Below are 14,233 nucleotides of genomic sequence, written 5' to 3' on the forward strand. Positions count from 1 at the left end.
ACCCATGCTGCCCCTCAGCCCATCCTGTGGGCTCCACGGTCCAGACACGTCCCAACTCCTACACGGTCCGTCTGCCTGGATGGCCACAGAGGCCTGCTCACACAGGACTGTCCTGTCCCCCAGGGGCTCAGAGCCCTCAGCACCCCAAGGTCCTTCCCTGCGTGAAACTCAGTTTTACGTGCCAACGGCCAGAGTGCCGCCCCTCCTGACGGCCGCGGCCTGGCCTTGGCCCTGACCAGCCAGCTCTGCCCCTCCCTGAACCTGACGGATGCTGTGACCCAGGGGCCCCGGGCTTCGTCTAACACGGCCTTTCCTGGTCTTCTCTGCTCTGGACGCGCCGGTCCTTGGTTTCCCTCACACCCGCTGCCTGGGGCGTCTGCATTCTGCCCCTCGTTCCTCCTCCAGCTTGTCCCCGCTTCGCAGTGGCTGCCCAGTCTCCTCCAGAACCGGCTTCTCTTCTCTGCATGTTCCGCACGCCCGCGCCACCCCAACCAAGGCAGGCCCTCTCCTGCGCAAGGCTGGGCCTGTGCAGTTGTATCTGCGGACGGGGCAGGCGGCACTCAGCCCGGGACAATTGCAGCTGTAAACACCAGCATCATGAGAGAAAACCGAGCTGCATCCCATGCTAGTTTCTGTCGGCACACGTCCTCGCCTTCTAATTCAGCTGTCACGTAAGACCCAGAACTCGGAACGGACTCTCTGGGACCCGTGCGCAGCTTCCAGCACCGGCAGGGGACAGCCTCTGACTTAGGAAGGGATCTGGGAGTTCCCGAGAGAAAGTGGGGGACGAGGCACGGTGCTGGGGGTGCTCGGGAGCTCGGCCACAGGCCATTCCGGGGACCCTCACTCCGCAGCCACGGCCCTGTGCCCCCGGCAGCGAAGCCGTTCCCTGGACACTCCTGGGCCCGGGCACCAGGTTTCCCGCGTACTGCACGAAGTGAGCGCTCAAGCCACTGGGGAGGGTTGGTGCAGCCCACCTGAGTTTCCAAGTCGCCCGCTGCGGGTGTGAGCGAGACGCAGTCCCCTTCCCGGTTCTCGTGGCCCCTGGTATCCGTCTGCCCATCCGCCTGTAGCTTTCCCAGCCTGTTTTTAAACCCTCAAGTGCATTCCTGCAATGATGCTCAGAAAACCTGGGTTTTTGAGAAAGCACAGAAGGTGTTGCCTTTATCCAAGGAGCTCGTCATTTGCACGTCGCGCACTGTTGCACTTCCACCATCAAGCCCTGAACGTGCCGTTGCCACGGCTTCATTCACATCTTACCTTTTACATATTTCTGGCAGGAGATCCACTCCTCCACTCCCTTGAAGCTTCCTTTGGGTCCTCCCACCGGTGGCCAGTTTGCATGTCTCTGGGTCCATTGCTAGCCTCGGGAGTGGCTCACGTTCCTGTCTGTCTGTCTTGCCTTGGCAGGGCCTCATCAAGATCCGGGGGGACCAGTGCTGGCAGGATCTCACCTGCATGGACTTCCACTATGAGGTGAGCTGCATGGCGGCCGTGGGCCAAGATCCCTGTCCCCACCTGCCCTGTCCAGGGGGACTGGCATCCATACCATAGGTGCAGCCTCTTGGAGGCCACAACTCAGTTGCCAGGGATGCCCCCTCCTGCTTGCTTTCTTATTGGCGCACAGGTAGGTCACAGGGTGGCTTGCAGGGCGTCCCGTGTGCTGGGGCTGGCAGATGGGGCTCCTGGCCCCCGTGGCTATGGGTCCAGGGGTCCATTCTGGCTGTGGGTACTGGTCCCTCCCCACTGTCCATGGTCCTGCCCAGGTGCCCTCCCTCCTGGCATCGGGGCTGGCCCCACATGCCCCCAGGAGAGTGCACAGTGGGGAGCTGCTCTGCCGTGTGCCCTGCCCCCCCCCAAATCATGGCAGATGGACATGGGGGGAGGTGCAAGTCCTGCCATCCTCAGATTTCCATGGTCCTCTTCCCCACCTTGGCTCCCAGCTTTAGGTAGTTGTCATCTCCCTGCCCCCCCCCCCAGGACCCCATCCAGGTCCAAGCCCCTCTGGACGTTCCTGTCCCTGCTGACGGCTCACATGTTTATGGGGGGGGGCTGGGACCACGTCTCCCTGTGAACGAATTAACGCTAGGGCACTTGGTGAGAGCGACCTCATCCACTCATCTGTGTATACCGCAAACGCCCGTCAGGTGCCCTTTCCCTCTTGTCGGTCGCAAAAACATTGACACGCCTGGAGCGCCACCTGTCAGACGGGACATTTTCTTCCATGTCTCCCACTCTCGGTTTGTGGCTCCAGTACAGGAAAGGGACTTAGAGCTGCCCTTCTGTAAAAGGTGCTTGCCCACAGCTCACCTCTCACGGCTTTTCAGTCTTGACTACGTCGAGTAGACGCCGCCTCTGGAGTCCAAGCCGTCACCTGTTAACCAGCCTGCCCGCAGGGATGTCCCACAGGTGCCATATTTAGCGGGGACATCAGACTTGAGGTCTCCCCGAGTCCCACCGGACTCCCCTCCCCTCCTGCCCAGGGGACCGTGAGTCCCTCCCTTTGTCCTGGAGCCGACAGCCTATAAAGTGCCAGAGAGGAAATGTTTCTGGCTCTCTAGGAGGGAGGCAGTGTGGGGCCCCGTGGGCTAAGCCAGGAGGCCCTCCATTCTGTCCTGGCCCCGCCAGGAGTCCCCAGTAGCCACCCAGCAGCCAGCGGGCAGGCCTGACTGTCCAGCACGTGCAGAGGGAGGGAGTCAGCAGGATGAACGGGGAGCGTGCACCAGAGTCCCCTTGGCACCGACGCCTGTCCTCTCTGTGCCTGCAGGTCTTGGCCAGGGTGGATGCAGGGCCTATGACTCTGATTTCCGGCCGACAGAAGGAGTCTTGGCCAGCAGGGAGGGCGCCAGGGGAGCCCTCACGGTGAGGCTGGGTGAGGCCTCCCAGCTGTGTGTCCTCAGAAGGGTCCGAGTCAGGCGTGCGCCGGGGCAGAGCTCCTGCATCTCCACACACAGCCTGCACAGGATCTGGGCAGACAGGCGGCCTGTGAGCCACATCCTGGGGACGGGCCAGCCGCCTGACGTTGGTGTGGTGTGAGGTCGAGGCCATGTGAAGTCAGTCTTCTAGGACAGGCCAAGTCCTGGCTCAATGACCACGTGGGACCCAGGGTGTAAGCAAAAGGCTGCCGTGGGGCCTTGCTCTCAGTGCTGTGGTCACTGACCTCCGGGAGGCCTGTGGAGGAACAGAACCACCCTGACTCTGCCGAGGAACAGAAGCCTCCTCTCAGTGGATCTTGTTTCCACACGCTCCGTGAACTAGGTTGGGGCGAGGGCACCCAACTGAGGTCAAGAGTCAGGGCTGCGACCGCCGTGCTGTCAGCTGCCTGCAGAACCCACTGTCGCCTGCGTGCTGGGCGCTAGGCTAGGGGCCACGTGGCCTGTGCTCAGTGACCTGGACCCCTCCGGTCCGTGGCGGGTGGCAGCAGGGCCTGCCTCACTCACTGTCATGGCACCGCGGGCAGAAGCCTCACGGGAGGGACCCGCTGGGGCGCAGGCACGTGGCGAGCAGGAGGGACGGGCTTGCGGCCGAGACGAGAGCCCAGGCCTCGCACGTTGCTGCTTCTACTTCATCCTGAACCACTCTGTCCACAGCATGCTGTCCGCGTGCACGGCGAGGCCCTGCAGGGAGGTCGTAGGAGGTGAGCCCTGGCACCCCAACCCTGTGAGCCCCCCAGATCCTGCAGGGAGGAGGGGACCAGCAGGAGTGGCCTCACGTGACACCTCAGGCTCACACCCACGTACCCCGCCTATGTCCTCGCTTAACCTAGACGCGGCCGTCAGTGGACTCGGTTGGTTGGAGCAGAAGAGGGGCGGGGACGGTGCCAGCGGGTGTGTGTCATCAGCCACTGTGGGAAACAGGACAGCGGATCTCCCCAGACATGCCCAGGCTGAGCCACGGTGGCCCTGAGCCACCATGACAAAGCCAGTCGCCCCTCAGGAGGAGGTACCAGGAACCCTCATCCCCAAGCTCCTGGGCTCGGCCCATGACCCCGAGTCACACGGTGAAACCGTCCACAAGAAAGGCCGCAGGATCGCCTCGCTGCCCGGCGCCCGGTCTGGCGGCACTGCCCCCACCCGGCTGGCCTGAGGTGCACGAGCGCTCCCCGCGGAGCAGTGAGACGTCTGTTAGCAGCGGGCTCAAGTCCCCAGGGGACCTCCGCGCTCGGCACGAGTTAACAGGGGTGCGAACTCGTGAACTCTGAGTGCCTCGGTGACCAAACTGTACACCGCATAATTGGCGCACGTTGGACGTACATACGCCAGGAAGGGCCTCCGCCCGCGGCTCGGCTGCACTTTGAGGAGCACATGGTACGGTCGCTAAGCTGCCACAGGAGCTCCCGCCTTGCTGGTGGCCTGGCAGGTCCCACCTGCAGCCCTTCCGCGGGTCGGGTCTGTGCCCCACCCCAGGCTGTGCGAGAGTTGACAGACACGGACGCTGTCGTTTTGCTCCAAAATCCGGCACGCAGAGCTGACCTTCCATCTGGAGTCACCAGTCACCATCCGCTCCCATCGCCTGTGAGGTCCACGGCCCGTGGTGCATCGGAGGGGATTTTGTGTCATGTCCATTGTGCTTCTAAGGCCAAGGTTTAAGGCTGTGCGGGAGCAGCCGTCTTACAGAGCCCGGACGCCGCAGCTGACCCTTCAGGAACCGGGGTCCGTGCCCGCCATCCCTGGTGCGCTCCCCTGTGTCCACGTCGCAGGGTGCCCGTGAGACTGTCCACACAAGTGGCGCCTCGTCACGCTCACCCCCGACGGTCCCGAGCACCAGCCCGGCCCTCACCACTGACTTCCTGCTGCCCGTTTCTCTAACTGGGAGCCAACTGAGCATAAGGGCAGCTTCTGCCAGGTTTGGTGAAGATTTCTGCTTGCTCTTATGGGGTCAGAAGGCCTCTTGTGACCTGTCTCGAACACACCTGTTCAGCTATGTTCAGGTGGAAAATGGTTCCTTGTCATGGCAGTAACAGTTCTTAGCACTCCGTGCTGAACAGGCCGTTGATAGCTCCATGTCCCTGGACATTGTTCCTCCTCCCCATGAGCCCCCCGGCCCTGGGACCCGCGGGGAGGGTGCCCAGCAGCTCCGGTCTTCGAGAGCCCTACGGGCAGCAGGAGGGGAGGGGGCACAGTGCCCTTCATCCTTAATGCTCCTTGCCGTCCACGCCCCTGCAGCAGACCTACCCCGTACTGCCCTGGAGGGCCCAGGGACCACAAAGGTGAGTGCCCCGGTCCGGGGGTTAACACTGACCCTGTGAGCTGGCTCCCATGGGGGCCCTCGGCGAGGCCGCCCTCCCCTACTGGGGAGGAGCTCCTCTCCTTTAGTCCCAAACAGCAGTCCGAGGGACACACACCCGGAGCACGTCCCACCCCCGACCACAGTCCCCTTGCTGCTCCGGGCACTCCGTGGGGGACTTCGGAAGGGGGTTGCAAGTCGCTGGTTTCAAGGCTCTGGAGCGGGCGAGTCCTGGCGGACACCACTGAGAAGGGCTGAGCGGCCGCCATTCCCTCACACGGCTGCTCCTCCAGGTTCGAAAGGCAACACCATGCACTGTTTCTGTAAAGCGGACCCTCTGGAACGTGTCCGTCAGAGACATAAAGCGCATCTGAAAGTGGCAGGCCGCTCATCTGCAAGGACAGGGAAGACAGGCCGTCGGAAGACCCGGCTCCGAGTGCACGCACCCCTGCCCATGTCTGGCTCCCTCCCTCTGAGCCACACCCCTGCAAGAAAGCCAGTACACTTGCCCTTTGAACGAGTGTGGCCCTGTGCCCACTCGGAAGCGCAGTGGTAGAGACCTGGGCACTCGGGAGGACCCGATTCCAAGTTTTCTCTTACGGATTCTCTTCCCTGAAGTGGACGCAGCTCCGGCAGGAGGCCATCCCCCGTCACAGCCAGAGGGTCTCGGAGCACAGGGCTCCGCCTGACAAAGTAACGTGCACACACCCCAAGATCGGGATGCCCGCGGTGTGGGCTGTGTCACCTTGATGGCCATCCCGGCTCCGGTGGCCGTCTTCTCATGGCCGCACGTCCGGGCCACGCTTGTCCGCTGGGGAGCGTCACTGGCTCCGGCTCCTTTCTGTATGGATGTGCAGTTTGCTGTAGGGAAGTCTGACCTCAGCGCAGTGGCGCGCACCCTTGCCGGCAGAAATCCTGGACACCGTCTGCCCACACGTGGGGCACGTCTGTGGCTACAGTGTCCCTGGGTGACACTGATGTCCGTTGCAGCCAGAGGGGCCCCAGGCGTGGTCCCCCTGCCTGCTGTCTGGTGACAGTTCACCCAGCTGGCCTGCGTCTTCCCCACCCAGGGGACACACACTCCACCAGCGGGTGGAAACACTCAGCTGTGTCCTTCCACGTCTGGGCCTGTGGGTATTTAATCACAGAATACAACATCCGCCTCGTTTCTTCTCCTGTGTTGACATCCGCTCTCTCGTAGCTGTGGGAGAGACGGAGGGGCTGACAGATGGCTGACGTCCTCCACTCCAACTGCAGGTGCTCCCGTCAGCACCCACACACGTGCCGTCTACCTGCCCGGAGGCACATCCCAGCCCTGGGACGAGGGGCGTGCGGATCGAGGAGGACACAGACGGAGGGCCGCCTGAAGCCGCAGGGTGGGTCTGCGTGTCTTCAGCCATGTTCGGGCGCCGGTTATCCGTAGCCGAGGGTAAACTGCAGCCAGGGGTTTGACTGCATGTCTCTGCCAAGACCGAGTTTTCTGCTGCTGTGATTTTCTTTCTCACGACAGGAAACTTCTCAGTAGACAAGTGTTGTGACAAACCGACACCTAGGTCATCCCGCACAGATGCGGCATCTGTCCACACAGGTCTCACTTAGCCCATCACATGTCAGCAGCCGGGCCGGCCAGGAGAGGTGGCTGAAGCCCTCTGTTGTCCCCAGGCCTGGCTAGGCCGCCGTCCGGGATGCAGGCCAGGCTCTGATGCCGCTGCTCCTAGCCCGCATCCCCGGGACGGGCACCGCATCCCCGGGAGGGGCGCCGCTGTGATGGGGAGGAAGCTCGCAGCACCTGCTTCTGCGTCTGTCCGTCTGTCCCCCTCACAGGTCGGGAAGATACGGTCTCAGGTTTCCTGATGTCTGAGTTGTGCCCCAACATAGAATCACTGGTGTCAAACTCCCTGCAGACAGGCAGACTTTCTAAGCAGTGGGGACGTCCGCACCAGCCATGAGGAACTTCGCTGGGGAATGTTCCAGGCATTCCGTCTGTCTCCACTTGCATTTGAAGAAGTCGGTTGTCATTGGGAAGGAGCTGGGCGGTTTCCCCAGGTGGTTTGTTCTTGTTTTAATAACGTAACAGGTGGGCCGCGGTGAGGGGGCTGCTTGGCTGCACACGAGACCCCCACCCAGAGCAGCTCCCCACTTCCCGGCCACACCCCTCCCTCCGTCAGGTGGTCTGCTTACAAGGGTCTCAAGGAATGCATTTTACGTGTGCTTTTGCAGGGGTGGGATTTAATTCTATTGCTGGAGAATTGGGGGAGTTTCATACTATCTTTTGGACCGGTGGCACGAGGTGGTCCCTCTCATCAGGGCTGCAGGCAGAGCCAGCTCAGAACATGCCCAGTTATTTAAGACAGACCGGCAGGGGGCTGTCCTAGGGCAGGGGTTGTGCCCTGGGCTTTGACAGACACCCCCAAAGCAAGAGCACCCAAATCTGTCCTGACAGTGGGGGTTCCAGAGGCCCATCCAAGGGTGCTGGAACACTCACCTCGTGCAGGACGATGGCCACCAGCTGCAGGCAGCCCTGCCCCACCTGTGGTCGTTCTTGGCACACTGACGCCAGGGCCCAGGCCAAGCACTCCTTCCTGGGCGCCCGCCATCTCCGCAGCCACACCAGAGTGCTCCCAGGGGTGACTGAGGTGGGCTGAGCCCCAGGGATGGGCCCTGCTGCCCAGAACGGCCGGGCCAGCGAAGCCTTCAGCCCTTCCCAGGCAGCCAGGGCACTGTTGAGGCTGCTCACTGAACATTGGCCATGGCACCCTCGCTCCCTGGGCGAGCTGCAGTGATCTGAGTGTGAATGCTGGCAGGCCAAGCACTGAGCAGCGTGTTTCACGGCCCCCACGCCCTTTTCAGGTATGCGCATGGCCTTGGGTGCAGCCGAGGGCACAGCTGGGCTATTGTGCCAGTGCCCCACCAAGCACAGCAGAACCTTCCTCCTGCATTCCCAGACCCACCGCAGCACGGGCGGCTTCTGTGTGCATCTCGGGCCAGTGGGTCCTCCCTTTAACTGCGACCCTGGGACATGGGTTACCAGCTGTTTTGTACCAAAATCGGATGAGGGTCCGTTAGTCTGGAAGAAACTTGAATCAAGGTTGACATTAGTGTGAAAGCTACAAGTGTGAACTTGATCGAAGCCGAGACGGAGTCCCCTCCAGCAGGTTGGGAGCTGGGCTTACATGCTTTGTCCCCTGGTGTTTCACTGGTTTTATAGGTTTTTGGTGTACTGGGGACTGGAGGGGTCAACGCTGGGGCCAGGAGGGGAGCACGGTCTGGCCGGGAGCTTCTGGTGCAGCCCATGCCCTGGGGTCACCAAGGCCAGGTCCATGAGAGGCCGGGGCACTGCCTCAGGGTCAGCGACGGTCACTGCTGCTAGCACTCAGACTTGAGCCCAGGTCCGTGTCCCTCCCTGCTCTTGATACGGACCTGTGCCGCCTGCCCTCTCGCAGCCACTCTGGCCAACGTGCTCCTAAGGAAGTTACCTCGTGGCTCGACTCAATTTTCCCAGCTTGAAAGTCGTCGTCGTGGGATTGGAGATGTAGATACTGGGGTGCACGCTCTGAAGGCTGGTCAGTCAGTGCGACCAACTCCCAAGTGGGTGGGAATTTTGCAGGTATCTTTCTGTTACTGATTCCTAATTTAATTCTGTCATTGTCAGAGAGGACACGTGTTACAATTTATTCAGGCTTGTTTCATGGCCCAGGATACGGCCTTAGTGAATGTTGCATTTGGCCTAAAAAAGGAACGTCCTGTGTTGTGTGAGTGCTCGTGAAGTCACGCTGCTTGCTAAGTGCCTTCAAGTCTTCCACGCCCCTGTTTTTTGTCTACTTGTCCTGGCAGGCGTTGAGAGAGGAGCCTGAAATGTGCGGCGGGAACTGTGGACTCGTGGCTCTCCGGCTGTGGTCATCTGCAGTTCTGCTCAGTGTATTTAGAAGCTCCAGTACGAGGGGCGTTAAGTGTCTGAGTGCTGGGACCTCCTCGTGATCCCCATTAGCGAAATGACCTTTCATCCCTGGTCACGTCCTTCTAAGGTCTGCTTGTGTGCTGCCCACGCAGCCACTCCACCTCACCTGCCACCCGTGTTGGCATGGCGCACGTCTCCAGGTCCTCACGGCTCCCCTCCGTACACCCTCACCTTTGAAGTGTGTGTCTCACAGGCAGCGTGCACTTGGGTCTTGTTTTATCCAGTCTCACAAATTCTGCCCTTTTTTTTTTTTTTGAAGATTTTATTTATTTATTTGAGAGAGAGCGCACGTGCACAAGCAGGGGCAGAGGCAGAGGGAGAAGCAGGCTCCCCTCTGAGCAGGGAGCTCGATTCGGGACTCGGTCCCAGGACCCTGGGATCATGACCTGAGTGGAAAGCAGACGCTCACTGACTGAGCCGCCCAGGCGCCCCTAAATTCTGCCTTTCGATGGCGTGTTTCAACTGTCTGCAAGCGTGCGCTCTGACATGGTTTCAGACCACCGTCCTGCTGCTTACGTGCGCTTCCTCCCACCTGGTCTTTATTTATTTATTTTTTTTTTTAGATTTTATTTATTTATTTGACAGAGAGCCAGCGAGAGAGGGAACACAAGCACGGGGAGTGGGAGAGGAAGAAGCAGGCTCCCAGTGGAGGAGCCTGATGTGGGGCTCGATCCCAGGACTCTGGGATCACGCCCTGAGCCGAAGGGAGACGCTTAACGACTGCGCCACCCAGGCGCCCCGTGGCCTTTAGATCTTTCTCTTTTCCTGCTCCTTCTGGATGACTGAGATGTCTCTTACAGCTCCTGTTCTTTACTTCTCTTGGCTTATTAGCTGTAACTGCTTTCGTGGTAACGTTAGGGTTCACAGTGAGTCTTGCATATGTCACAGCTTACCTCCGAGCGAGGACTGAGCTTGTCCTGTAAGCCGTACAGGACCGGATCGGAACGTGACAATGGCACCCTTTCCCTTTCCCTCCTGGTCCTCCGCAGCTGTGGTCCCACAGTTACTGTTACAGAAACACGTACCATGTTGGTACTATTTTTGTTCAAATTGTCCTTTCAAGATACTTCGTGAACTGGGACAGACCCCTCCTGTGTTCATCCACACGCTCACCATCTCCAGGCTCTCTCCTCCACGCAGACCCAGCCTCCACCTGTTTTCCCGCCTGCCGGACATCCCTCGCACTTCTCGTGTGCGGCTTTGCTGCCGGGGGCTCTTGGTCTGAAGCTGGGAGAATTCTGACAGGGACAGGGGGCTAGGTTGACAGATTTATATCCGTCCTTGAAAGATGCGGCTGCGCGGCCCTCTCGCTGGGACCCGGCCTCTCCCCACGGCCAGGCGGGAAATGCACCCCCACCGGGGGAGTGGCGGCTGCCAGCTCTTGGGAGGCACTGGCAGAGCCCACCCCAGTGTCCAGTCTTGTCCCACGGCACTGGGACTGCCCCGTCCTGTGTGCACTGCTCTGTACCACCACCTCTGTAGCCCGCTCTTCCTTCTCCATTGCCCGTCGTCTGGGTGGGAAGGGGCGGCAGCCTTCAGGGGGCCCGAGCTCCCGAGATGAGCACCTGCGTGGTCACTGCCGTGTCTGCCTTGGCCTCACTCAGGACGGAGCCTCAGCCCTGACATCTGGGGCCCTATGCTTCCCGGTGCTCACGGGAGGCCGGGCACCAGCTGTGTGCACGAACGGTCTCCCGGTTTTATCGTAAGACCCTCACCTGACAGATGCAAGTGGTCTCCCTTCTCCTGCCGTCAGGGAGACACCAACAGGCAGATCCTCCATGTCCCTGGGACCCCTGCCAACACCTCCGGTGTACAGGGGACGTACCCCCCCAAAAAACAGATGGGAACTCGCGGCCTTTCTGTGGACACCTCACCCCCTGGGCTCTGTGAGGGGCAAGGGTCCTGGACTGGCAGCAAGTCTCCTGTTGGAACAGAACGTGTGCGCCTCGAGCGTTTTCAGACCCTTGTTCTTCAGACAATGTTCCCTTTCTCATTAGAACCTCAAACACGTAATTTACAGTTCCTGAAATGGGAGAGTGGCCGAAAAAGCCATTTCTGTCTTCCTTAGGCTTATCACTGAGGGCCTGGAAGGGAGGGCATTGGAACCGACATGAAGGAACGTCACTTTCCCCAAATCCTGAAACTCTTTTTATCGCCCTTCGTGTTTTCCTGATTTTTGGGTTTTGGTTTTTTTTTTTTTTTAAAGCTTCTCTTCTTAAGGGAATGAGCTGTAAATGTTCCAGGGGTCAGGGCTGGCCGGCGGCTGGCGTCCAAGCTGAGCTACGCTCTGGACCTTGGGCGCGATGGTGAGTGCAGCCGAGCATCCTGCCAGAGGCAGCAGTGGGCACTCCTTCCCCTGCTTTACGGGGTGTGATGTTCCAGACGCCATTTCCAGGGTTTACAGCCAGATTTTATGACACAGTGTTTTTTTCCAGCTTCAGTACAAACAAAAATAAAACTCTGTCCCGGGCTTGCAGAAGGGAGGCCTCAGGATCCTCCCCAGCCATGCAGATGGAGCAGGCAGAGCCAGCACCCCCGTGCCCAGCGTGCCGTGAACCCACAGGAGGAGCCAGGCCCTCCACAGCGGTGCAGGCCGTAGGAAAATAGAGCCATGCTTTGTAGGAATTCCACGTCGCAGTGGCCGGCATCGGTCACCAGCCATTTGCTCTCACTTCTGCAGCGCAGTGACGCCCCGGCTGTGTGGGGGCACAGGCCACTCTGGGGCCCACACCCGCTGACCGGGGCCCTGCCCCTCCACCGGCCGTCCAGCTGTTCCCTGGCTGCCCGGGCGTCCTGGCGCTGTCGGGTGGCAGCTTCCCCAGAGCACGTCTTCTCAGTGCTTCGCATGCGTGCGCTAAGCTTAAATCTGAAGTAACAAGGATTTGCAGCAGCCGCCCACACAGATCATACATCTGGGCTACAGCCGTCTCCTCAAAACCCCGCGTTGCCCCCTCCGCACTGTTCCGTCCAGGCTGCCACTGCCACGGCGTGACCTGAGGCATCATAGGGCGCGCGGCAAGCCGGGTCGCCTCCCCATCCCTCCTGCCAGGGATGAGGCGCCTGGCGGGGGGCGGCCCCACCCCCGGTGCCAGCCTGCAGTGTATGTGCTGGTCCCGCCCCAGGTGGACAGGGCGTTGCTGCCCGAAGGCGCGGCGGGTGGCTGGACAGCCTGCAGGCTGGGCCTCTGCCAGCTTCGTGCCCATACTCGGGCGGCTTGGTTCTGCTGAAAAACACTGGAGCGAAGTCGCGCACGCTCAGCCACTGCCGCCACCCACACTCGGCCTCCCACGCTGGAAGGAACGGATGCCGGAGATGGGCTGCTGGCAGCTTCTCCCAGATTCAGTGAAGAGCGTGGCTTCCCTCCCCAGGCTCCAAGCAAGCACAGCAAGTCCTGCTTTTTCTTCATAGACGTGTCCTACCAGTAGCCGGGCCGGCCCGTCCTCGAGAAGTCCTAGAGGGTGGATGGCCGTCGCTAGGACCCTCGCCGGATGCAGGAGGACCCCACACCTCCAGAGAAGCAGATGTGACCCATTGGTGCAGGGACTTCTGAAAGAGTAACTGCTCTGAAGGCCAAAGGGAAACACGTTCTCCCCCTGCATCCTTGCTCGTTCCCCTCGTGTCTGCATCCTGTCACCAAGGCGGCCTCGACTGAGATCCACCCCAAGTGGCCTTTCAGAAAGGACCCAGCCGAAGAGACTTCTTTGTAGAGCTGGCACCAAGACCTTTGTGCTTGTCGGCCAGTTGTGGACCGTCCACGCTGAGGGCAAAGGACATGGGGCTCCCTGTTTGGGGTCCCCATGGGACAGTGAACAGAAAGGCCACATCACAGGGATACGCGCTGCACTCACTCATCCATGAGCAGTGGCCACATGTGTCCTGTCCAAGTGTCGGCCACGTGTCAGTCCGGGATTGCATGGCTGGGGGACTTGGTGGGGCAGAAACCTCAGGAGAGAGGAAACAGGGCCCAGAGGCCACATAGGCAGGCACGCCCATCACACTCACAGGGGGGAACAGGTGTTGGTGGCCGAGAGCCCCTGGGGCAAAGATGGGGCGAGGCCCCCCGTCTGCTACCCTGTGCTGCAGAAATCCCCTCGGAACATGGGTAGACACACAGCCATGTGAGCGGGACTGGCGTGGGTGCAGGGCAACGGAGATGCAGCCGCTTACCTATCGGAGGGGCCCAGAGACAGCGACCCTCGTGCCCAGGCTGGGTGCCTACTCCAGCCTCCCCTCAGAGGGACCAGGGCTCCTTGGGAAAGACATGCACCGAGGGGTGGCAGCGGCCGGGGGTTCACCTGGAGCGTCTTCAGGGCCAGAAAGGAGAGAGGGTTTCTGAAAGTGCTGTGGACACGTCAAAATAAGTGGCTGTGAAGAATGAAAGCCCACGTGTCCACAGCAGCACAGATAAATGGGCTGGACGGACACCTGGACCTCGTGTAGGAAGCCAGCTAATAAAAGCAGAAGGAACAATGGACCAAGAAGTCACCATTCAGAGGCCAAGGGAACCGTGGATTCTGGCGAGAACCATCAGGACGCTGGAATGCATGCAGGAGGCTGCTGATATCACAGCCTCACGGTGCAGAGCAGGGCCTGGCTGACACCCCTCCACCAAGAAGTCCAGGTGGAGACCACCACGCCAAGGCACACGGCCACCCTGGGCCTCCCAGGACAGGCCCGTCACCTCTGCGGGCCTCCTGCCAAAAGCGTGTGCCCCAGATCCACCCTGAGGGACACGATGCAGATGAGCTCGTCCATGTCCTAAAACAGATGAGAGGCGGGCGAGACGTGGGGGCCTGGAGGCAACATGGCCTGGGTCGCCTTTTGTTGAATACACCTGCTCGGACCCGTGGGGCAGAAGAGCCCCTGTCCCTGGTTGTGATCGCGGTGCCACGAGCGCGCTCACCCGTCACGGTCCAGCGCTGCGGGGCAGAGCCGCACGCTTCTGTTTGCTCCTGCAGCGGGAAGACAAGTGAGCGCGGGTGAGAAGTGTGGCATTCAGGGACTCTTTTCTTTCCTATTCTAACTTTTCTCCAAGTCAGAAATTGTGTC

The 14,233-nt window shown here is 60.8% G+C and overlaps 1 protein-coding gene across 1 annotated transcript in view; it reads left to right on the plus strand.

Moving 5' to 3' along the window:
• The window catches only part of LMF1 (lipase maturation factor 1), an 88,747-nt gene that overhangs the window by 59,457 nt on the left and 15,057 nt on the right, over positions 1 to 14,233 (plus strand). The window contains exon 5 of the mRNA XM_040635587.1: positions 1,411 to 1,476. Within this exon, the coding sequence (XP_040491521.1) occupies positions 1,411 to 1,476 (66 nt within the window). The remainder of the gene's footprint in view (positions 1 to 1,410; positions 1,477 to 14,233) is intronic.

Source organism: Ursus maritimus, unplaced genomic scaffold, assembly GCF_017311325.1.
Source record: "Ursus maritimus isolate PB19 unplaced genomic scaffold, ASM1731132v1 scaffold_2, whole genome shotgun sequence".
In the NCBI taxonomy this organism is placed as follows: domain Eukaryota; kingdom Metazoa; phylum Chordata; class Mammalia; order Carnivora; family Ursidae; genus Ursus; species Ursus maritimus.